The 23,604-nt window shown below is 36.9% G+C and overlaps 1 protein-coding gene across 1 annotated transcript in view; it reads left to right on the forward strand.

The window, feature by feature from the left end:
* MOXD1 (monooxygenase DBH like 1) overlaps positions 1-23,604 on the forward strand; it is an 86,746-nt gene that overhangs the window by 12,006 nt on the left and 51,136 nt on the right. The window contains exons 2-4 of the mRNA XM_056126365.1: positions 17,332-17,478; positions 19,061-19,228; positions 19,347-19,430. Of these exons, the coding sequence (XP_055982340.1) occupies positions 17,332-17,478; positions 19,061-19,228; positions 19,347-19,430 (399 nt within the window). The remainder of the gene's footprint in view (positions 1-17,331; positions 17,479-19,060; positions 19,229-19,346; positions 19,431-23,604) is intronic.

Raw genomic sequence — 23,604 nt, forward strand, 5'->3', positions numbered from 1 at the left:
ACTGAAATATCTTCTGATCACTGCTCTTTCCTGTTTCTCTTCTTTTCTGCATAGTAGCTTGATCTCTCTCTCACTCTCTCTCATTCTTGCTCTCACTCTTGCTTTCTTTCTCAGAAACACATATCTTCATGTCAAGCAGAATGTCATTTATTACTTAATAATCAAATGACTTTTGTATAAGCATAGTGTAAAATACAGTAACCTATAAGGAACCACCATGTTATGGGCTTTCTCTGAGTCAGTTGAAATCATTTCTCCTCATGCCCCCTCATTTCCTTGGGCACTAATGTTCAGCTTCTTTGACTGCTATTTATTTCATCAGATTAAATAAACTTAGTCCCACTGGGTACTTTGCAATAGCTGCTGCCTCTTCTGAATTTCTGAATCCAGCACATCTTTAATGAATTGCTCCTAACTATAGTTTATTTCTCAGAAAGTATTATTAAAATTAAAACTGTGTTGGAGCGATAGCACAGCGGGTAGGGCATTGCCTTGCTCAGAGCTGACTCGGGTTTGATTCCTCTGCCCCTCTTGGAGAGTCCGGGAAGCTACCGAGAGTATCTCATCCGCACAGCAAAGCCTGGCAAGCTACCTGTGATGTACTTGATATGACAAAAATAGTAACAACAAGTCTCACAATTTGTTGTGAGATGTTACTGATGCCTGCTTGAGCAAATTGATGAACAATGGGAGGACAGTGTTACCACCTACAGTGCTATTATTAAAATAAACGATGATTTTTTTTCTTAAAATGTTTTTTGTTGGGGCTGGAGCAATAGCACAGCGGGTAGGGTGTTTGCCTTGCACGCAGCCGACCTGGGTTTGATTCCCAGCATCCCATATGGTCTCCCGAGCACCGCCAGGAGTGATTCCTGAGTGCATGAACCAGGAGTAACTCCTGTGCATTGCCGGGTGTGACCCAAAAAAAGCAAAAAAAAAATTTTTTTTTGTTGAATATCTGTGAGATAGACCATTACAAAGCTGTTCATAATTGGGTTCCAGTCGTACAATGATCCAACACCCAACACTTTACCAGTGTACATTTCCTATCACTAGTGTCCTCCGTTTCCCTCCCACCCCATCCCCAACCCGTCCCCAGCCTGCCTCTATAGCAGGTACTTTTCTTCTTTCTCTCTCACCTTTTGTGCATTTTGGTTTGCATACAGATAGTATGGGGGCATCGTGTTTGTTCAGGACATTCAGTATTTTTGTTGGGAAGGTAAGGCTGGAGTAGCTTTTTTATCTAGGTGGCAGCTTTTGGGTCTGGACATGATTGCTGAGAATGGTAACATTTCTTTTCACTTAACCTGAAGATTTCTTTTTAAATCTTTCCATAATATTTATTTTATAAATATTTATTTTATATTTTATTTTATAATATTTATTTTATATTTTTATATCTTTATAAACATTATTATCTGAACAAATCTGATTATATTTTTTATGAAAAAAATGCCTGCTCTCTTTACATTGAACAACATGCCACTATATTTGACACTTTGTCAACTCTGTGTTCAGTCATGTGCTCTTGGTCCTACAAGAGTGACTGAAGAACAGTATCACTGTCACTGTATCACTGTTATCCCGTTGTTAGTCAATTTACTCAAGTTGGGCACCAGTAATGTCTCTATTCCTCTCAACCCTGAGATTTTAGCAGTCTCTTCTTATTCGTCTTTTCCCAACAATTGGAGGCTCTTTCAGGGTCAGGGGAATGAGACCTGTTGTCTTTACTGGTTTTGGCATATTGAATATGCCACGGGAAGCTTGCCAGGCCCTGCCCATGTGAGCAGGATACTCTTGGTATCTTGCCGGGCTCTCCGAGAAGCATATATTTATATATTTCTCTCTATGATTTGTTCCCTACTGTCTGAACCCCATCATTCATGATGTGATAATTATGGAAAATGGGTAGGAAGTGTCTTATGATATCTTAAGTTTCGCAGCCACATGGTCTGGAAAACGGCCTGGAGCATGGTGGCAGTTGGGTAGTGGAGGTCAGTTGCCAGGGCTGGGTCCCTTGTGGTGGGCAGGGTTCTTACCCGCCCCACTTTGGGGCGCCCCAAGTGAAAACAGCCTGGCGCGAAGTCCAGTGGCCTGGTTGTGGGGGTCTCATTTTATACTCCCATCTGGGAAGAGCAGCCATGAGTTCTGGAGGGTGGCCGATGAGGAGATTATCTGGTGCCGGCAGGAGGTGGCTTATGGTTATGATCCATGAGTCACTGAAGACTGGGAGAAGCAGGCAGAGAATCTCTGTTTCGGGTCCTGTTGAGTCCGGGGTACAAGGTCACAACGTTCTGCATTTTCTGGGTTCCATGGAACTTTATTCGTGTGTGAGGTTTGGCCTGTGCATCCGGAAAGTGGCCTGGAGCATGGCAGTGGTTGGGTAGTGGAGGTCGGCTGCTGGGACTGGGTCCCTTGGGGTGGGGAGGGCTCTCACCCGCCCCAATCTGGGGTGCCCCAAGTGAAAATAGCCTGTTGTGGAGTCCGTGAAACAGCAGTCAGTGAAATACAGTTTGGATGATTGGAAGAAAGGAAGGATTGGAAAGAATGAAGGGTAAAAGAAATGAAGAATGAAGGGAAGACAACAGAAGGAGGAAGGGAACAGCCATACAAGGGAAGAAGGAAAGAAAAGGAGAGAAATGAAAGAGAAGAAGCATAAGAAAAGGAAGAGCCAGCAGGGAAGGAGGAAAGAAAAAAGCGGGAAGGAGGGGAAGTAGGGTTAAATGAAAGGAAGTAAGAGGAAGGAAGGAATGAAAGAGGGAAAGAAGGAAGGGGAGACGAGGAAGGAAGGAAGGAAAGGAAGAGAGAAAGGAAGGGAGAATGAAAGAAAAGAAGGAGGGAGGATGGAGGAAGTTTCTTAAAATGATTTCCTTGTATTAACTACTCATGAACAGTTAAGAAAGGCATCGTTTTAAAAATTAAGATGATGTAAGACAAAAGTAAAAATACTCTTTCAACGGTTAGATCTAAATTTTTTTTTTGTTTGTTTCTTTGGGCCACACCTAGTGCTTCTTCCTGGCTCTGCATCAGGGATCTCTCCTGGTGGGCTTGGGGGACTGTATGTATGCCTAGGATTGAACTCAGGTCAGCTACTTGCCAGTAGCTGATCACTTTGTCCCCTAAGATCTAAAATTACTGTTTCTAATGGAATTTATTGTCAGATAATTGTTTTAATTTTGTACTTTATCTCTGGTAATTCTATAATTATGGCAATGCATTAGATTATTTTATATGACAATTACATTGAGATGATTGTGAAAGAAAACTGAGATTATGGGATCAGAGAGATAGTACACGTGGTAAAGTGCTCACCTTGCATGCAGTGATTCTTGTTTGATCCCCAGCACTGCATATGGTCCCTTGAGCACCACCAGGAGTGATCCCTGAGCACAGAGCCAGAAATGATTCCTGAGTATCACTAGTTTGGCCCCCAAATAGAACAAAAAAAAATAAAATTGAGGTTGTATATTTTTAGAAGATCAGACACACTGGAAAGGTGGACCTCTCATTGCAACATAGGCTACAGGGTTCATGTTTTTCCATTCTATTCACAATTTATTATAAAACAAAAAGTTTCAGTGCTAGCTGAAGTAATTTCTAGAAGGCTTTTTCTATTTTGACATTCTGCTTAGATATCTAAGAATTAGTGAAGAAATACTTATTAAAATGATGCCATATTGAATCTGGAGATTATGTTCATATGGCTTGTTTATACATATATATGTATTTATTTTTGTAGGGTTTAAGACTCTTTAACACTTTAACCATCAATATTATTAAACCATCATAACACTTATTATAGAAATTGGTGTTACAACAGAAATGTTTGAAGTGGCAAGGCTTTTGAGATTTAGAAAAAGAAGAAAAATTACAAGCACCTGTTGAAGAAAATGATGACAGATGGTAACGTTTTTCTCAAGGTTCCCCCTGCAGCTGTGCTTACATTAGATTCTCTAGGCTGAAATGAGTCTATTCATATCTTTTATTACACCCATAAGAGTTTTTCACTTCATTCAGTGTAATGCAGCACCAGTCAAAGCTCTTTTCTGTTGCAAAGATTTTATTCGAGATGAGGGGGAGAGGGAGCTGACAATGAGAGACAATTTAACATCTGTGTAATCATGTTTTTAGCATGGGGGGTGGTGGTTCTTAGCAATCTTGCAGATTAGCAAAGCTAGCTTTCTGGGGTATGTTATCTTAGTTTGAAAGTGGCAGCTAGTACTCTCTGCTTATCACGCTAAATGAAAATGCCAATTTATGCTGATGTTGATTTACTTGACTGTTGCTACACAGCATTTTGAATACTCAGCGATAGATTTAATTTTTTTCCCAAACATAAAGTATTGAAAAGAAAAAGAATCCTTTGAGAAATGTGAGTACATGTTTCAGGAGTGATATTTTTATGAACTAATGGTTGATGAACTTTATTGCTGGGACCTAATTGTCAACTCAGATTTTCATGGACAACAGATAATAGCTTATCTTTTAGAAAGTAAAAGCAGGCTAAAAACATGATTAACATAGAACCCTGAATTAAATGAAAAAAGCAATACCTTAGTTACGAATGACATGAAACTGATCTTAATACAGGTATTTGAGTTAAGATGGGATTGAAATCCACATAAAGCTATTGTGAGAGGTAGCATTACTACACATTCACTTTATAACACATTAAGCTGAGTAAGTATTAAAAAAATGGCTTCTGCCTTCAGCATATATACATAATTTATATTTATATATTTTTCTTATTTTGGGGGAGGGGGCATGGCAGTGCTCAGGGCTTACTCCTGACTTTGCATTCAGGAATCACTCCTGGTGGTGCTCAGGGGACCATATGGGATGCAGGGGTAGAATCCTGGTCAACCCTGTGCAGGGTAAATTCCATACCCACTGGTCTGCCTGGCCCCTACTTTTGTTACTTAATTGAACTACAGTGATATACACAGTTACAAAGTTGTTTATGCTTGGGCTTCCATTATACAGTGTTCCAACACTTGTCCCTTCACTAGTGGACATTTAATACCACCAAAATCCCCAGTTTCCATCTCCTCACCACCTTATCTTCTTTCTCTTTCTGTATCTCTCTCTGTCTCTATCTCTGTCTCTGTCTCTCAGTGTCTCTCTCTACTGCTGAGCATTAAGGTTTTCAATACAGGTACTGAGAGGTTTTCATGTATATCCCTTTACCTACTTTCATCATTCAATTCTTGTCCAGAGTGATCATTTCCAACTACCATTGTCATAGTGGTCTCTTCTCTATTCGAACTGCCCCCACCTCCAAATTGTGGCAAGCCTCCAACCGTGAACATCCTCCTGTTCCCTGTTTCTACTATCCTTGGGGTATTAGCGCCATGCTATGTTTTTTTTTAATATATATATATATATATACACTAAGGTTCAGTTCCCTGTATCCATATGGTCCCCCAAGCACTGCCAGGACTAATTCCTGAATACAGAGCCATAAATAACCACTGAACATCTCTGGATGTGGCCAAAAACAAACATAAAATTTCTGGAATATCAAGATCTAGATAAAGATGACTGAGAGAGATGCCTTCAGAACAGATGTTCAATGAGCTGCATTTGACTCCATTTACTACATGGAATGAGAATAGGAAGTGAAGGTGCCATTCTAATTCTAAAGATGAACATTTTCTAGTAAAAATGCTCTGGAAAGTTTCCTAAAATCATTTATAAGTACACAATGGTATGGTTTTAGTAAATATAAAGTTCTGAGCAATATTTATTATTCAATTAGTTGGTGTTTTCTTGCCAATTTTATTCCCTAATGCTTTTCCTAGAGAATGATATATAGTACATTGACTTCTGCTTTTTTGTCAATTGAATAATAATAATTACATTGCCAGGAATTCTTTAAACTTATCAAGCATACTTTTTTTTTTTTGCTTTTTGGGTCACACCCGGTGATGCTCAGGGGTTATTCCTGGCTCATGCACTCAGGAATTACTCCTGGCAATGCTCAGGGGACCATATGGGATGCTGGGAATCAAACCTGGGTCGGCCATGTTGACTGTGTGCAAGGCAAATGCCCTACTCGCTGAAGTAGGGTATTTTTTTAATATGTGTAAAAATATGTATGTGAAAAGTATGTGTGAATAGTGGGTGATAATTCTTTTGTTTTCAAAATTATCTGCTCATTTAGATTTAGTGAAAAAGAAAGTGCTAATAACACACTTTTAGAATCTTTACTACCGAGATCTTATTTTACACTATATTTTCTTTAAAATAGGTGATCAATGACCTCATAATCAAAAAGGATTTCAAAGAGTTTTTGTATGCATATTTTTTTTTCTCACTGCTAATGTCAGTTTTGTAAGATTCATGTCCATTTAAGGGTTGAAAGGTCATAACAGTGTTCCCAGATTTCAATGCCAGATGTATCTACATGGCAGATCATGCAGATCCAAACCCATATTAGCATCTGGTAAAACACATTCCACACCAGATCTTAACCATATGTAAATATAATTGAGAGCAAGTGGTAAAGTTATATTTTGTGTTCTCTTTTGTTCCATTTACAATGTAAATAATGATTTACAACTCGATTAACAAGACTAGGTGTCTTTTTAGTCAAGTACAACATGGTTGAGAAGATAAAACTGTATGCTTAGGATATATTGCCTACTAAATTGGAATGCAAATAGGTGTATAAGAATACAGAGAGAGAATGACCATTTCCAGCTGTAATGATCAAAGAAAATTTCATTAAGACAAAATGGGAGAAAAGGAAATATTTCAGTGGATGGAGAATGTGGAGAGACTATCTCAATGTGAGCAAGAGAATAGGGTGTATGAAGATAAAGAATGTGAACACAAGCAAAGAACTTAAGAAAGGCAGAGTTTTGGATAGAATTATGAATAATAAAAACCATGTAATAAAATTAATTTGAAAAACCAGTGAAATTTGACTAAATTTTAGAGAAACTTCAATCTAGATTACAGAATTTAGTACTATATGTTTGAACCAAATGTAATGACACATTGAAAATGATTGCAGGGGGCCAGAGCAATAGTAAAGAGAGTAGGGCATTTGCCTGGCATGTGGCTAACCCAAGTTCCGTCCCTGGCATTCCATATGATCCCCTGAGCACTGCCAGGAGTGATTTCTGAGTGCAGAGCCAAGAGTAACCCTTGGTTACTCTCCGGGTGTGACCCAAAAAGCCAAGAAAAAAAATGATTTCAGGGAAGAACCTGACAGAAATATGCATATGTTAGCATTAGAATTGAGACAGACATTGCAATGGCGTTATAGTAATAGGTAGTTCCCACAAGGTCCCATCCATACTCCAAGTGATAAACTGATTGTAGCAGGGATATCTCTGGAAATTAGAGGCCCTCCCGTTGATCATCGATTTGCTCGAGCGGGCCCAGTAACGTCTCCATTGGAGACTTTGTTGTTACTGTGTCTGGCATATCGAATACTCTTGGTAGCTTGCCGGGCTCTCCGAGAGGGATGGAGGAATCGAACTCGGGTCGGCCATGTTGGCTGCGTGCAAGGCAAACGCCCTACCGCTGTGCTATCGCTCGGTTTTGAATTTTTGTGGCTGGAATAATGGCAGTAGGGCTAAAAAAAATCAGGAAAACTTGTCTTATAGGTAGAGGGTGAATGCAATTTTGGATATACTACAATGAAATGCCAAAAAAATTCTAAGTGAAAGTAACCAATAAACGTTTAGATGGCTTAAAAAGATGATGATTGGAAACTCTTGGAATAGATGTGATTTCAAGGGATGATATTTTTTGCTGGAGTGATAGCACAGCGATAGGGAGTTTGCCTTGCATGCGGCCAGCCCGGCTGAGCTGGGTGAGATTCCTCCACCCCTCTGGGAGAGCCCTGCAAGCTACCAAGACTATCTTGCCTGCACAGCAAAGCCTGGCAAGCTACCCATGACGTATTTGATATGCCAAACACAGTAACAACAAGTCTCAGATGAAGACGTTACTGGGCCTGCTGGAGCAAATCCATGAACAATGGGAGGTCAGTGCTACAGTGCTACAGTGCCCTTGCCACAAGGAGCTTAGGTTTATCAGGTTACACCTATCACTGTGCTCCTGAGTCACTCCCATTCGATATTTTTTGCAGTCTGGCAAGGAAAGACTTTGATGTCCTTAATTAGTAAATATCAATTAAAGTCAAACCATCAGAGATGGACAGATAATCTGGACAGATTTGTGTGTGTGTGTGTGTGTGTGTGTGTGTGTGTGTGTGTGTGTTGTGTGACTGTACTTAGGGTTTACTTCTGGCTTTTTGTTCAGGGATTACTTCAGGGCTTACTCCTGGCACTGTGTCCAGGGATCAATTCTGGTAGGCTCGGGTGACCATATGGTGTACCAGAGATCAAACCTGGGTCAGCCATGTGAGAGTTTGAACTTGGGCTCTGGCACGTGAAATATATATTCAACTCTTGAGCTCTTTCCTTGGCACCCAATCTTTTCACATTGTATGATTTATTTTAACAGAGTTTTTTCATTCAAGTTTCTTTTCAACTCATCCCATTTATTCTTTGTTCTCTTTATTCCCTCTTAGATTAGTTTTTATGATCCTATAAGTGGATATTAGTATAGAACAAAATAAAACATGAGCTCTAGAATATAACTAAAATACTGCCAATAAGGTGAGTCTTGTTAGAAGTTGAGGTGGGAAAATGTTGGCATTTTGCATAGAGATGGTTTAAAATTGTCTTGTTTGTATTCTAGGAATTATCAAGAGATGAGTGTGGATTTTCAGGCATTAGTGAGGGCCTAAAAGATGTAAACATGCTCCTAATAATAATCTGGGTAGCTAAGATATACTGTGTTCATATCCAAAGATATTTCATAATAGCCCCCAAATTTGAAACAGTGAGAAAAATTATAATGTAGTTAAAGTGGTAATTCAGCTATTTCACCCTTCTATTTTAGTTTTTACTAATCCATCTATCTTTCCTCTTAACAGAATGAGGGTATAAATTTCATTTAGATAGTCACAATTTTACAGGAGTTTACAACTTTGATACAGTTGGCAGCTTCTTCTAACATTGAACCTGTGGCTGTTTACATAAGAGAGGTGGTTTAAGAGACTGGAGTTGTGCTTTGCAATGCAGGAGGCCCAGTAATAGCCCTGGTACTGCACGCTTCCTTGAGCACAGAGCTGGGATCAGCCATTCTGCTGATCACCTTTGGTTGTGACCTCAAAACAAAAGCAAACAAGCAAAAGACACTTTAGAGTTGAGTTCAAGAGGATTTTCAGACAGATCTGAATGAAGCCTCTGTCATTTTTTCACTTAAGTTTTCTGAAAAGAATGGTGGAATGGCTAAGAGGACTTGGTTGGTGAGTGGAAATAAACAGTGGAAAATTGGCAAGTTAGCTGAATATTCTGTGGGACTAACGGTTTTTGAAACATATTTACAAGAGTAGGATAATTATTCTACTCTTTGAACTGGTTGCATTTTATATAGTTTTCTTTTTGTTTGAAAAACACTCTGATTTCTTGAATCATGTCCTAAAATGTGAGCTCAGGATAAAGGATAAAGGCACAGTTTATCTAAGTCTAAAAGCTGGTTGAAAACATATATGATCAAAACTGGGAAAATTCCATGCATCAGAGGAATATTTTGTCTGAATTTATTCCACATTTTTAATTGTTTACAAGATAAATTTCTGATAATTCCCAAATTCAGTATTAGAAATAATAAAATTTAAGGTAAAAATTTTGATGTACAAGTATCCTATAGACAAAAAGTATAAATAAGCCCATACCTTTCCACTAGGTGTTACTACTGTGTACAGTAAAAAAAGCTATCACCTGGAGGCAGACAGTATGTAACTGAATATGGGCTTTACTACACAACATGTATTATTATGATAAAATTTGTGCTTTAGTGTCTTCACTTCTACATAGTAAAATTGTTTTATTTTGACATTCTTACTGGACTTTTTACCCAATATCTACTCAACACATTTAACTATTACTGAACCAAAAAAATGTTAGGCTCAATGCCTCACCAATAATTTTGGATTTGAACAATATCAGATCTTGTAATATTACTATCCAATTCACAAACTTCATAACTAACATAAAAAGGCACTCAAAGAAAAATGTTATTCATTGAATTGGAACATTTTTGGACAGCTTAATGATGTTTTCTTATACTTTGTATTTTCTTTGACAAGCATAGCAATAATTTCTTCAAATGTAATTTTATTTATTTATTTTTGTGTTCTTTTTAATTATCCAATTGAATTTTTAAAATTTGAATTCTTTACCATGAGATACAAAGTTGTTCATGATTGGGTCTCAGTCATACAACATTCCAAAACCTGTCCCTTTACCAGTGTATATGTCCCACTACTAATGTCTCCAGTTTTTTTTCTTCCCTTTTTTCTTTTTTAAATAAATTGAAACACCATGGTTTACAAAGTTGTTCATAATACAGTTGTTATGGGCTTTTGATGTTCGAACACCAATCCCACCACCAAAGTGACCTTCATTTCACCACTGTTCCCATATACCAATATTCCACATTGAGTGCCCCATGCAGGCACACAATAATTTATTTTATATTGCTTGTTGCAACTAAATTCCTAAAGAAATTATAAAAAAAACTCCAGTAAAAGAAAATATGATAAAATTGTTATATTTCACAATGGAGTTATCAATCCTTGTTTAAGGATTTACTAAGCACATTAGTGAAGTGGTGCAGTTGAGCCATTGGTGTGGCTGCAGTGATGTGACAGCTAGGACTTCTATAGGGCAGGGGCTCAGCTGGCTCTCATCTCTAAAGCTCCTCTGAGTTCTCTGGGGTGGGATGGAGGATGGAGACACAGCATGTCCATGAATTTTAGCTCCTTGGCTTGTATTTCCTCTAACATTTAGTCATAATCGGTTGAGCAGGGTTATGTGAGTGAGTCAGCATGCTGTGTCTGTGGAAGTGAAATGTAGTTTTTTTTTTATTGAGTCACTGTGAAATATAGTTAAACAGCTTTCATGATTGAGTTTCAGTCATACAATGATTGAACATAAATGTAATTTTAATGTTAAAAATTTCTATCAGTTAGATAAACCACTCGCAACACTCACAAAGAAACAGAGAGAGAGAACCCTAATAAACCGAATCAGAAATGAGAAGGGGGATATCACAACAGAAACCAAAGAAATCCAAAAGATCATCAGAGACTACTTTGAAAGTCTGTATGCCACGAAACAAGAGAACCTAGAAGAAATGGACAAATTCCTGGACTCCTGTAATCTCCCAAAGCTGAATCAAGAAGACCTGGAGTATCTGAATAGACCTATTAACATCAACGAAATAGAAACTGCAATCAAAAGCCTTCCCAAAAACAAAAGCCCGAGCCCAGATGGATTCAATAGTGAATTTTTCCAAACATTTAAAGAGGACCTGCTGCCAGTCCTTCTCAAGCTCTTTCAGGAAATTGAAAAAACGGAAACTCTCCCAAACAGTTTCTATGAAGCCCATATCTCTCTAATACCAAAAGGAAACAAAGATACCTACCACGAGAAAAGAAAACTACAGGCCAATATCCCTGATGAACACGGATATGAAGATTCTCAACAAAATACTAGCAAATAGAATTCAACTACTCATCAAAAAGATCATACACCACGACCAAGTAGGATTCATCCCGGGGATGCAAGGCTGGTTTAACACTAGGAAATCAATCAACATAATCCACCATATCAACAAAAGAAAAGATAAAAATCATATGATCATATCAATAGATGCAGAGAAAGCATTTGAGCAAGATCCAGCACCCATTTATGATGAAAACTCTAGCCAAAATGGGGATAGAGGGGACTTTTCTCAATATAGTTAAAGCCATCTACCACACGCCTACAGCAAGCATCGTCCTCAATGGCGAAAAACTGAGAGCCTTCCCTCTAAGATCAGGGACGAGACAAGGATGTCCACTCCCTCCACCGCTGTTCAATATAGTACTGGAAGTACTTGCAATAGCGATTAGGCAAGAAAAGGATATTAGGGGCATCCAGGTAGGAAAGGAAGAAATCAAGCTCTCACTATTCGCAGATGATATGATACTATACTTAGAAAACCCTAAAACCTCTATCAAGAAACTTCTAGAAACAATAGGCTTGTATAGTAAAGTGGCAGGCTATAAAATCAATACCCAAAAGTCCATGGCTTTCCTATATGCAAATAGTGAAAGAGAAGAAAAAGACATGAAGAAAACAATCCCATTCACAACTGTGCCCCAGAAAATTAAGTACCTAGTAATCACCTTAACTAAGGAAGTAAAGGACCTATACAAAGAAAACTACAAAACTCTACTTCAGGAAATAAAAGAGGATACGAGAAAATGGAAAAATATTCCCTGTTCATGGATCGGGAGAATTAACATTGTCAAAATGGCAATACTTCCCAAAGCACTGTATAAATTCAACGCAATTCCTATTAGGATACCCATGACATTCTTCAAAGAATTGGAGCAAACACTCCTGAAATTTATATGGAACAATAAGCCCCCACGAAGAGCTAAAGCAATTCTTGGGAAAAAGAAAATGGGAGGAATCAACCTCCCTAACTTCAAACTCTACTACAAGGCAGTAATAATTAAAACAGCATGGTACTGGAACAAAGGCAGAGCTGTAGACCAATGGAACGGGGTTGAATATACTGACGTCCCCCCCCCCAAGCATACGAACATCTAATCTTCTATAAGGGGGCAAGAAAAGTGAAGTGAAGCAGGGAAAGCCTCTTTAACAAATTATGCTGGCAAAACTGGATGGCTACATGCAAAAAAAATGGACTCAGATCTCTGCCTAACTCCATGTACAAAAGTAAGATCTAACTGGATTAAAGACCTCAACATCAGACCGGAATCTATAAGATACATTGAGGAAAATGTTGGCAAAACCCTTCATGACATAGAAGCTAATAGTGTCTTCAAAGATGTCACACCGCTGGCCAAGCAAGTGAAAACAGAGATAGACAAATGGGACTATCTTAAACTAAGAAGCTTCTGCACCTCAAAAGAAACAGTGACCAAAATACAATCTACAGAATGGGAAAGGATATTCGCCAACTACACATCTGATAAGGGGTTAATTTCAAGGATATACAAAATACTGGTTCAACTCCACAAAAAGAAAACATTCAACCCCATCAAAAAATGGGGAGATGAAATGAATAGAAACTTTGACAAAGAGGAAATCCAAATGGCTAAAAGACACATGAGAAAATGTTCCACATCATTAATCATCAGGGAGATGCAGATCAAAACCACAATGAGGTATCACCTCACACCACAGAGACTGGCCCATATCCACAAGAACAAAAGCAACCGGTGCTGGTGCGGACTGTTGGTGGAAATGCTGACTGGTTCAGCCCTTTTGGAAAACAGTATGGATGATTCTCAAAAAATTAGAAATTGAGCTCCCATTTGACCCAGCAATACCACTCCTGGGAATATATCCCAGAGAGGCAAAAAAGTATAGCCGAAGTGACATCTGCAATTGTCTGCTTATTGCAGCACTCTTTACAATAGCCAGAATCTGGAAAAAACCTGAGTGCCAGAGAACAGATGATTGGTTAAAGAAACTTTGGTACATTTACACAATGGAGTACTGTGAAGCTGTTAGAAAAGACAAAGTCATGAAATTTACATACAAGTGGTACTACATGGTAAGTATCATGTTAAGCGAAATGACTCAGAAAGAAAGGGATAGACATAGGAAGTTTGCATTCATCTGGGGAACGTAAAGTAACAAAATAGGAAACTAACACCCAAGTATGGCAGAGATTAGTACCAGGAATTTTATTCAATGACCCAGAGGACAACCACACATGTTAGGGGAAAAGGGAGCTCAGAAAGAGTAGGGAACACCAAATAAAGGGTGTTGGGAGGATCCGCCCATTGATGTGAGAGCATGCTGAAAGTAGACTATCGACCAAACATGATTGCCACTCAATGCTTCTTTTGCAAACCACAGCACTCAAAAGGAAAGAGAGGGAAATGCCCTGCCACAGAGGCAGGGTGGGATGAGGCCGGGGAGTGGAAGGGATACTGGGATCCGCGGTGGTGGGAAATGCACACTGGTGGAGGGATGGGTGTTTGATCATTGTATAATTGAAACCCAAGCACAAAAATGTGTAAGTCTGCAACTGTACCTCATGATGTCTCACTATTAAAAAAAATTAATTAATAATAAAAATTTCTATCAGAATGTTTATCACTTCTTGGACTTTTGGCGTAGATCAAGTGTAGAATGTTTTAGCCAGTACATTCTAATCAACTCATGTTAATTAAAAAAAAATCATTATCTACCCAAAAGTCAGGATAATTTAAGCAGATTTTGTGTTTCTGTAAGTGATGAAAGATTAACATCTCGAGTTTCATAACACCAAATGATAAAAGGCACAGGAAGCATTTTGGGAAGGAAAACAACTATATAATAAAAACTGGGAAAAAATGAGCATTGGCCATGCTGTGATAAGTGTGTTACTTCAATATACAACTTTACTTATCTTTCAAAATCAATAAAATAGGTATTATACCCTTTTTACTAATATTAGAACTAAACCTTACAAAATTTGATTTACTATCCTGAAATCTGGGGCTGGAGCAATAGCACAGTGGTAGGGCGTTTGCCTTGCATACAGCTGGCCCTGCTGAGCTGAGTTCGATTCCTTCGACCTTCTTAGAGAGACCGGCAAGCTACCGAGAGTATCTCGCCTGCACGGCAAAGCCTGGCAAGATACTCATGGCATATTTGACATGCCAAACACAGTAACAAGTCTCTCGATGGAGACGTTACTGGGCCTGCTTGAGCAAATAGATGAACAACGGGAGGACAGTGCTACAGTGCTAAATCCTGAAATCTATTTAGGGGTTGAGTTGGGGGCCAGATCCTATTTTAGTCAATTTTAAAGCCTTTGCTATGCTACAGCTTATGTCTGCATCCCAAGGATCACCAAGTGTAACCCATTGAATAAGTATGTAGCACTGTAGCACTGTCCTCCCAGTGTTCATCAATTTGCTTGAGCGGGCACCAGTAATGCCTCCATTGTGAGACTTGTTATTACTGGTTTTGGCATTTCAAATATGCCACAGGGAGCTTGCCAGGCCCTGCTGTGTGGGCGGGATACTCTCAGTAGCTTGCAGGGCTCTCTGAGAGGGATGGAGGAACTGAACCCAGGTCAGTTGCGTGCAAGGCAAACACCCTACTTGCAGTATAAAAATTATAACTGATTCACAGAAACAAAACTTCTTTAGCTTTTTATTTATTTTTTATTAAATTTTTTTTAATAGTGAGACATCATGAAGTACAGTTGCAGACTTACACATTTTTGTGCTTGGATTTCACTTATACAATGCTCAAATACCCATCCCTCCACCGGTGCCCATTTCCCACCACCACAGATCCCAGTATCCCTTCCACCCCCCTTCCCCCCATTCCACCCTGCCTCTGTGGCAGGGCATTCCTTTTTGTTCTCTCTCTCTTATTGGGTGTTTTGGTTTGCAAAAGAGGCAATGGGTGACAATCATGTTTAGTCTATAGTCTACTTTCCGCATGCTTCTCCCATCCTGGGAGGATCCTCCCAACACCTTCATTTGGTGTTCCCTTCTTTATCTGAGCTCCCTTTTCCCCTAGTATGTGTGGTTGGCCTCCAAGCCATGGAGTAAAATTCCTGGTACTAATCTCGGCCATTCTTGGGTGTTAGTCTCCTATTTTGTTACTTTATGTTCCCCAGATGAATGCAAACTTCCTATGTCTATCCCTTTCTTTCTGAGTCATTTCGCTTAATATGATACTATCCATGTAGTACCACTTGTATGTAAATTTCGTGACTTCATCTTTTCTAACATCTACATAGTACTCCATTGTGTAAATGTACCAAAGTTTCTTTAACCAATCATCTGTTCTTGGGCACTCAGGTTTTTTCCAGATTCTGGCTATTGTAAAGAGTGCTGCAATAAACAGAAAATTGCAGATGTCACTTCGGCTATACTTTTTTGCCTCTCTGGGAAATATTCCCAGGGGTGGTATTGCTGGGTCAAATGGGAGCTCAATTTCTAATTTTTTGAGAATCGTCCATACTGTTTTCCAAAAGGGCTGAACCAGTTGGCATTTCCACCAATAGTGAAGGAGTGTCCCTTTCTCACCACATCTGCGCCAGCACCGGTTGCTTTTGTTCTTGTGGACATGGGCCAGTCTCTGTGGTGTGAAGTGATATCTCATTGTGGTTTTGATCTGTATCTCCCTGATGATTAATTATGTGGAGCATTTTCTCATGTGCCTTTTAGCCATTCGAATTTCTTCTTTGTGAAAGTTTCTATTCACTTCATCTCCCCATTTTTTGATGGGGTTGAATGTTTTCTTTTTGTGGAGTTGAACCAGTACTTTGTATATCCTTGAAATTAACCCCTTATCAGATGTGTAGTTGGCGAATATCCTTTCCCATTCTGTAGACTGTCTTTGTATTTTTTGTCACTGTTTCTTTAGCTTTTTAATATCTCATAATCCAACTACTTTAATATATTTCCGTATTTACTATTGCACTTTATTTTATAAGCATGTGTCTTTAAAGCTCATACCAAAACAACTGTTATCAATGACTCTATTTTGCTTTGGGGAATGGTGAAGGTGACCAGTGTAATATGTGGAAACAGTGCTTACCTTGGAACAGTGCTGGCCTTGGAGTAGGTCTGGTCTCTCCATGAACTACTTCGTTTTGGGTTCAGTAACTTTACAGCATTGAAGTTTCTCTTTCCCCTTTGCATTTGCATAATGAAGGAAAGATCAAAATCCTCATTGATCTGAAGTGTTTATTCTCTCCATCTTTACCTATTCTGTGATATTATAAAGTACTGCCATTTTCTGAAGGACCAGAAGTTTAAAATGAAATACTAGTTTCTAGGAAACTATGTCCCTAACATGTTCTTATAAATTCCCATTCCTCACCCCTTCCCACTTCCCAAGTTTTAAAAGGTCCTATAAGTCGTATAAGTACTTGGAGTAGTTGAAAAAAATTTTTTAGAAATTTTACTTTGAGGCACCATAATTTACAACATACTGTTTATGATAGGGTTTCATGTATACAACATTTCAACATCATATTCTCCACCAGAGTGATCGCTTCCGCTTCTCTTCATTTTCCCAAGGTGCCTTTCTATCTCTTCTTCCTATCCCTTGCTCGACCTACCCCCTACATTTGGTAAACTCCATCTTTGGTAAACTTTGTTTTGTAGGGATGTTCTCAGATTCTGTTTCCTTTGTCCATTGTTATTCTCACTAGTATTGAGGTTGTCTGATTCTCTCTCTCTCTCTCTCTTTTTGATATTTTCTACAGGATTATTTTACAAATGAAAATAGGGAATTGAAAAAAGACGCTCAACAAGATTACCACCTAGAATATGCCATGGAAAACAACACACATACAATAATTGAATTTACCAGAGAACTACATACATGTGACATAAATGATAGGAGTATAACGGTAAGGAATCTTGGTGAATGTGTGTATAAGTTATGCATGTACAGTTGTAAAATACTTTATAAAGTGAAATGAACAAATATCCCTTTGTTGCCCTTTAACAACAAAATCACATAGTTATTTTTGGAATGCTTTCAGTTGTCCTTGAGAGTCAAGAGATAGTCTAAGACTGTAGATTTCATTAAAGGCAATTTTTGTGTGAATCTTAAGTTTGAAAGGCTTTTAGCATTTCTATAATGTTTGAAAACAGACAGTAATAAGATAGGAAGGAATGGTTTCTCATGATTCTAAATATTAGGATATAATTCATCTGATCTACAATTGATTTTTCTTTGTTAATTTCTGAACTCAAGATGACTTGTGGGCAAGTTAAAGCTGACCACTAACATGTTATACAGAATATTTTGGTGGTTCCGGGAATCAAATATGTAACATTTCTTACCAAGCACTATGAAGATTAATATCTTAATGATTTTTAAGATAAAAATTTAGAGAGCATTTCATTCATGGGATACTTTGAAAATTCCTGTGAATTTTTTTCTGTCAATTTTATTTGTGATCAATAAAAATACCTTTTTTTGTTTGGTAAGTTAGAGCTTTTAAAAAAGGGAATTTAAAAATCTGAAGCATTTTTGATTAACAGTCAACATAAAATATAAAAAAAGAAAAAAAACACATGCCAAGGCATGGATCACTTTATGTAACATATAGTGCAATTATATTTTAATTGGAATAATAATTATAGTCATTTGACTTATTAAGAAACACTATAACATTTAAAATAAATACCTTTTGCTTTATTATTTATTTTCAAAGTTCTTATTATAAAGATCTGACAAAAACATCTTTATCTGTGGGAGTTAAAATTTTTCTTTCACACCACCAAATTCTTCCCCTTGCTCCACCATCCTTTTGGCAATCTGTCTTGGTTACTCAATGAAAACCATTTCACCTGACAGTACTTTCCCTAGTTGGGATACCCCAGGCCCTCGGAAATCCCCAGGATTCATAAAATGACTATATATAGATTCTCAGATAATAAACAAATCCAGATCAAAAGTTCCTCTGTATTTGTGTTTTCTGTAGATCCTTACCTGTGACTGGAATAGTGCCTGGGAAAAATTTTACTGCAAAAGTAAAAAGTCTTGACATGCAAAGTAATTTACATTTCAACTCTATTTAATTTCCCTAAAATTAAATAATGAAGCAGATTTTAATTTTCCAATATACCTGTGATTTAACATGAATATTTGCTTGTTAATCACTAGTTGCTATTTGGAGTTTTAATGTGGCAAGGATGTTCTGATATTATGTGCATGACAGGTTAACTACTAAGTCAAATCTCCTTCACTTAATTTTGGAATACAAAGTCTCATCTGTTGAGAGGAAGAAACCCAACAGTGTGAATATTTTATGACTTAGTCAACTTTATGCTGTTAATATTAGAGACTATTTTGAGCATGCCACATTATTATTCTCTTTTCTTCACTTCTGTATCCTATTTTAAATAGAGTTATTTAAACTCAACTCAGTGGTAAGGGAAGTGCTCTCATGAGAGATAATGATGCCCATGTCTGCTCACCAGGAGAGTACTGTCAAAGTGATCTGGGCCTACCACCAGGAGGATGTGGGAGAAGCTGGTCCTAAGTATCATGATTCCAATCGTGGCACCAAGAGTCTTCGGTTACTGAATCCTAAGAAAGCCAACATGTTCTCTACAGCCACATCATACTTTGACCTGATAAATCAGGACGTAAGTCTTTCACTTTGTTATGATTATCGGAGTGAGCTTATACTTGCATGATTATGTTTAATGTCACACTAATGCAAGAGAATGTGACTTTGTGTTCTTCCCCTTTTTATTAAGACAGGTCCCTGTTCCAAACAAAGGTACAACATATTGGTGCCAAATGTTTAAGATTCCTGTGTTCCAGGAAAAGCATCATGTAATAAAGGTATGTGTTTTACAGACTAAACTTCATTTGTATAAATGGAGAAAAATTATTGTTCTTACAACTAAGAAGATAAAAAAGAATTATGTTCGATTATATAAAAACTATTTAGAGAACTAAGAACTGGCTTACCTCACCTTACACTCTATTAATAGTCACTGATTTAGAGAGAAAGCATGGATTATACTAGTATTTTTTTTCTCTAATGTTGCATTTAAGGGGGAAGTCTTGGAATGCATCTGAAAACCTTTAGTTATTTCTTAGATAACTCTTCTATGGTTGGAATTCTAATATAAAACAGTAATTTATGTAATAAATTGTATTCTAGAAGATTATATTCTCTACCAACATTGCTTGAGAATATACTATTCATTGAAAACAATACATGTAAAAGTATCATTACAGTGTTTTTTGGTTTTTTATTTTTTTGTGATGGGGAACCCATGCCCAGTTGTGCTCTAAGGTTACTACTACTACTGGCTATGAACTCAGGAATCACTCCTCATGGGCTTGGAGACTATATGAGATGCTGGGAATCGAACCCAGGTTAGCCCTGGGCGAAGCTAGTGCCCCACTTTGTCTGTACTATCACTATGGCCACCCTCCAGTGTTTAATAGAAATACAAGAAAATTGTAACTATATGCTAAAATACTAGATTTTTAAAATGAATAGTTGTATTTTTAAATTTTATAGTCTGGAAATTACAAAAGTAATACATTAAATAAATTTGCCTATGCTCTGTAATTCCTTCCCATCCTTATTTGCTGCCTCCCCCTACCCCCTGAAATCTCTCAAATTTTTAGCTTTTAAGAAGTGAATAAGCTAATAACTGTAAAAGCTAGCAGATCCTCAGTTCTATGTTAGGAATTCTTTGGCACTTCCAGAAACTGAAGGTATCTCTACTCTCAAAGATTCTGTAGAGATATTGGAAAAGACAAGACAAATGCCCAAGAGACAATAGGATTTGATTAGGTAGTAAGTACAAATTGCTGTAAGCATTTAGCACACAAGACATTGCTAACTTTGTGTCAGAGTATGTAATGAAGCATTGTGGCTATGAGAAAGAATAAATGTCTAGATTCTAGAACTAATAGGGAAATATATGGGTTCAACTGCGGAGTGACTAGCTGTATGATCTCAGGTAAATTTGTCTGGGAAATCTGTAAGCTCTGATTTTCTCAATTGTGAAAGGTGATGATTAACAACATTTCCCCTACTAGCTTGTGTGTATTTTCTCAGAGATCATAACAAGAAGCATATTCTGTATAGTGACTTAAATTTGTTAAATTCTCATATGCTTATTCGGTGACACAGGTAAGCCTTATGTTTCCAGAATGATTCTTTACTATGTAGGCAAGAGAGGCAGGTTTATTTAATGTTTATTTAATTAATAGGTGATCTTAAATATTCATGGAATAATTTTTGCAGCAAGCATTATCAATAATCGGATAGTAAATGAGTCATTTGCTCTCTACATGTTATTTAGCATTTTTGCATATGAGAAGAAAATGCAAAATCTAGTCTTTCCTATAACTTAATGCAATTCCTAAGTCATTCTTTTAATCAAGGAAATCTCAGAAAATAGATTTTTGTATTTATATATACAGTGTTCCATATGCACATAAGTTTCAGTAAATTAAATTGAAATCTACATTAAGAAACAAATATAAAGCTATAAACTCAGGAACATGAAATAAATGTTTCACAAAATAACTCCTTGATTGACTTTTTAGCTAATGACAACTGATTGGATGTAAAGTTCTTGAGCATTATATTAATGCATTTTTATTCTTTTCATAGTGCTAACACTTAAGCTAAGCAGAACAAAAACTATTACCTATACTTAAAGGGAGGCAGCATGTGTTTTGACTCTGTCAGACATTTACTTTGCAAATCCAAGAATTTTTAGCTGACTTTGCTATCACAGTCATATCATAGGAATTTTCAGATATGTGGACATCCACGAGTATGCTTAGATTTAGCCTCATTGGGGATCGCATTGCTCATTTCACTGGCTATTACAAAACATCTCAGTGACTTGAAAGACTGGAGATTCATTTTCTGTGTTTGGAGGTCTAGTAAAAGATGAGTGTTCTGTATACTCTGAGCAAGAAGAGATTTCAGGTGAGGCAGCATGTCAAAGAAGTAATCATACAATTTTTTAAAATTTAAGAACAGTGGGTTCATAGCAATAATCTTTTAATAAATACAGAATATCTCTTATAGAACAGAGTCCTGAGCTGTTTATTCAACTCTTGAAATAGCTTTCCAATAAATCATCCTTTACTCATAAAGAACTTAAATAGGATAACATAAAAATAGTCTTCTCTGGGGAAAATTTAGACATTGATAATATTGCTCAACATTTAATAGTAAAGTAAAGGCCCTCCTGTTGATCATCGATTTGCTCGAGCGGGCCCAGTAATGTCTCCATTGGAGACTTTGTTGTTACTGTGTCTGGCATATCGAATAGTCTCGGTAGCTTGCCGGGCTCTCCGAACATTTAATAGTTCTAATAAATGTAAAACTGATGATAAAAACATCAGTAATTCAGTCAATATATTTTATTGGGATGACTAAAATTTAAAATATTAATTATAATCTAATTGTAATTTTAATTACTCCATTACTAAGGCTAATATTTAAAATTATGAAACAATAAGGCAGTAATTTCTAAAATTATAAATTAGGGGAGTTAAATAATTTCCTCTATGAGAAAGATAAGATTTTGATAAAAATTATTAATAACTGTTTCCAGTTTACTTGATTCCAGTTTATTGATAGCATTTTTGTTCTTGAAAAAATTTTCTAATTCCATGACAAGATATTTGTATTGTTAGATGATAATACATTGCACTTGCAGTTGAATGAGAAGGATGTAGAAAGTAAAATATTTGGTAATTTATATTAAAATTTTACTTCTTAAAGTTTTCTTATTTAAAAATAACCTTACTGAAACTTTACCAAATATACAACTTTACTCTACATTTAAATTTTAATTTGTACTCTTTAGTCAATTGAAATACCATTTTCATAGTACATATGTCATATCATTATTGTCAATATTATTGATTGGATAGACTGTTAGAAAGTGGGTTATCACACTTTTTGTTTTTTTTGTTTTGTGGTACTAAGGAAATTTTTCTTACATCTAAACTAAACTAGTTCATCCATTTACAAGTTACATTTCTACTATATTTGAAAGAGTTGATGGTTTTTATACTACAGAGAAAAATTTTAAACATCCAGGCCCAAAACTCCTTTTTTTCACCATAAATAATTAATGTCCCAACACAAAAGTAGTAAACTGGATATAGTAATTGGATTCTCTGTTTCTATGGGAAAGGTTTTAATTCTTTTCTCAAATTGCCAACCCTTTAGTTATATAGCCTTAGAAAAATCATCAATTACCCCAGCTCCATTTTGTCTTTTGGATAAAATGAAACCTTCCTTATGGAATTATCTAAATTTAAAAAAGATTAGCACTTGACACAGTATCTGACACATAAAATTAAGAATAGCAACCGTTCTTATCAGACTTTTTGTATTCAGCATTGTTCACTAAATGACTTCACATTGAAAGCTAGAAAAGATTAAAGTATCTTTCTAAAAGGTTAACCGTTCTGAGTTTTAAAGGAGGATAACTTTTACTAATTTTATTACTGCAGACAAGCAATTTATAGGCATGTGTCTCTTACTGATCTGATACATACTGAAAAATGTATTATTAGACAATTTTATTGAGAACAGTCACAAAGTATATTTATACAAACCTCAATGGTGTAGCTCACCACACAGACTATAGTAATCACCAATATGTAAGCGTTGAGTGAAAGACCCATTTTGAAGAAGGCTGATTTAGATGCTCAGTGTTACAAAGTTTTTTCCTACTTTCTCTTAGGTTTTACCTACTTCACAGAAACTTTAGGGATTGTCTAGCTACATGGGTGATCTTTATTACTACTTCAGAGCCCAAAGTGATGAATTCACTTTGAAAGCCTGTTTTTTGTGAATGTGCTTATTGCTGACTTTGTTGCTAGTTAGCTTTCTGATATTAAAGTAAAGAACTTGCTGATCCTCGGTATTTTTGTCTGTAAGAGAAAGGTATTAGGTAGCTGCTTCAACTGACATTTTACTTCTAATAAAATTAATATTTGTGAATTTCTAAAAAACTAA

Source organism: Sorex fumeus, unplaced genomic scaffold, assembly GCF_029834395.1.
Source record: "Sorex fumeus unplaced genomic scaffold, SorFum_2.1 ptg000061l, whole genome shotgun sequence".
In the NCBI taxonomy this organism is placed as follows: domain Eukaryota; kingdom Metazoa; phylum Chordata; class Mammalia; order Eulipotyphla; family Soricidae; genus Sorex; species Sorex fumeus.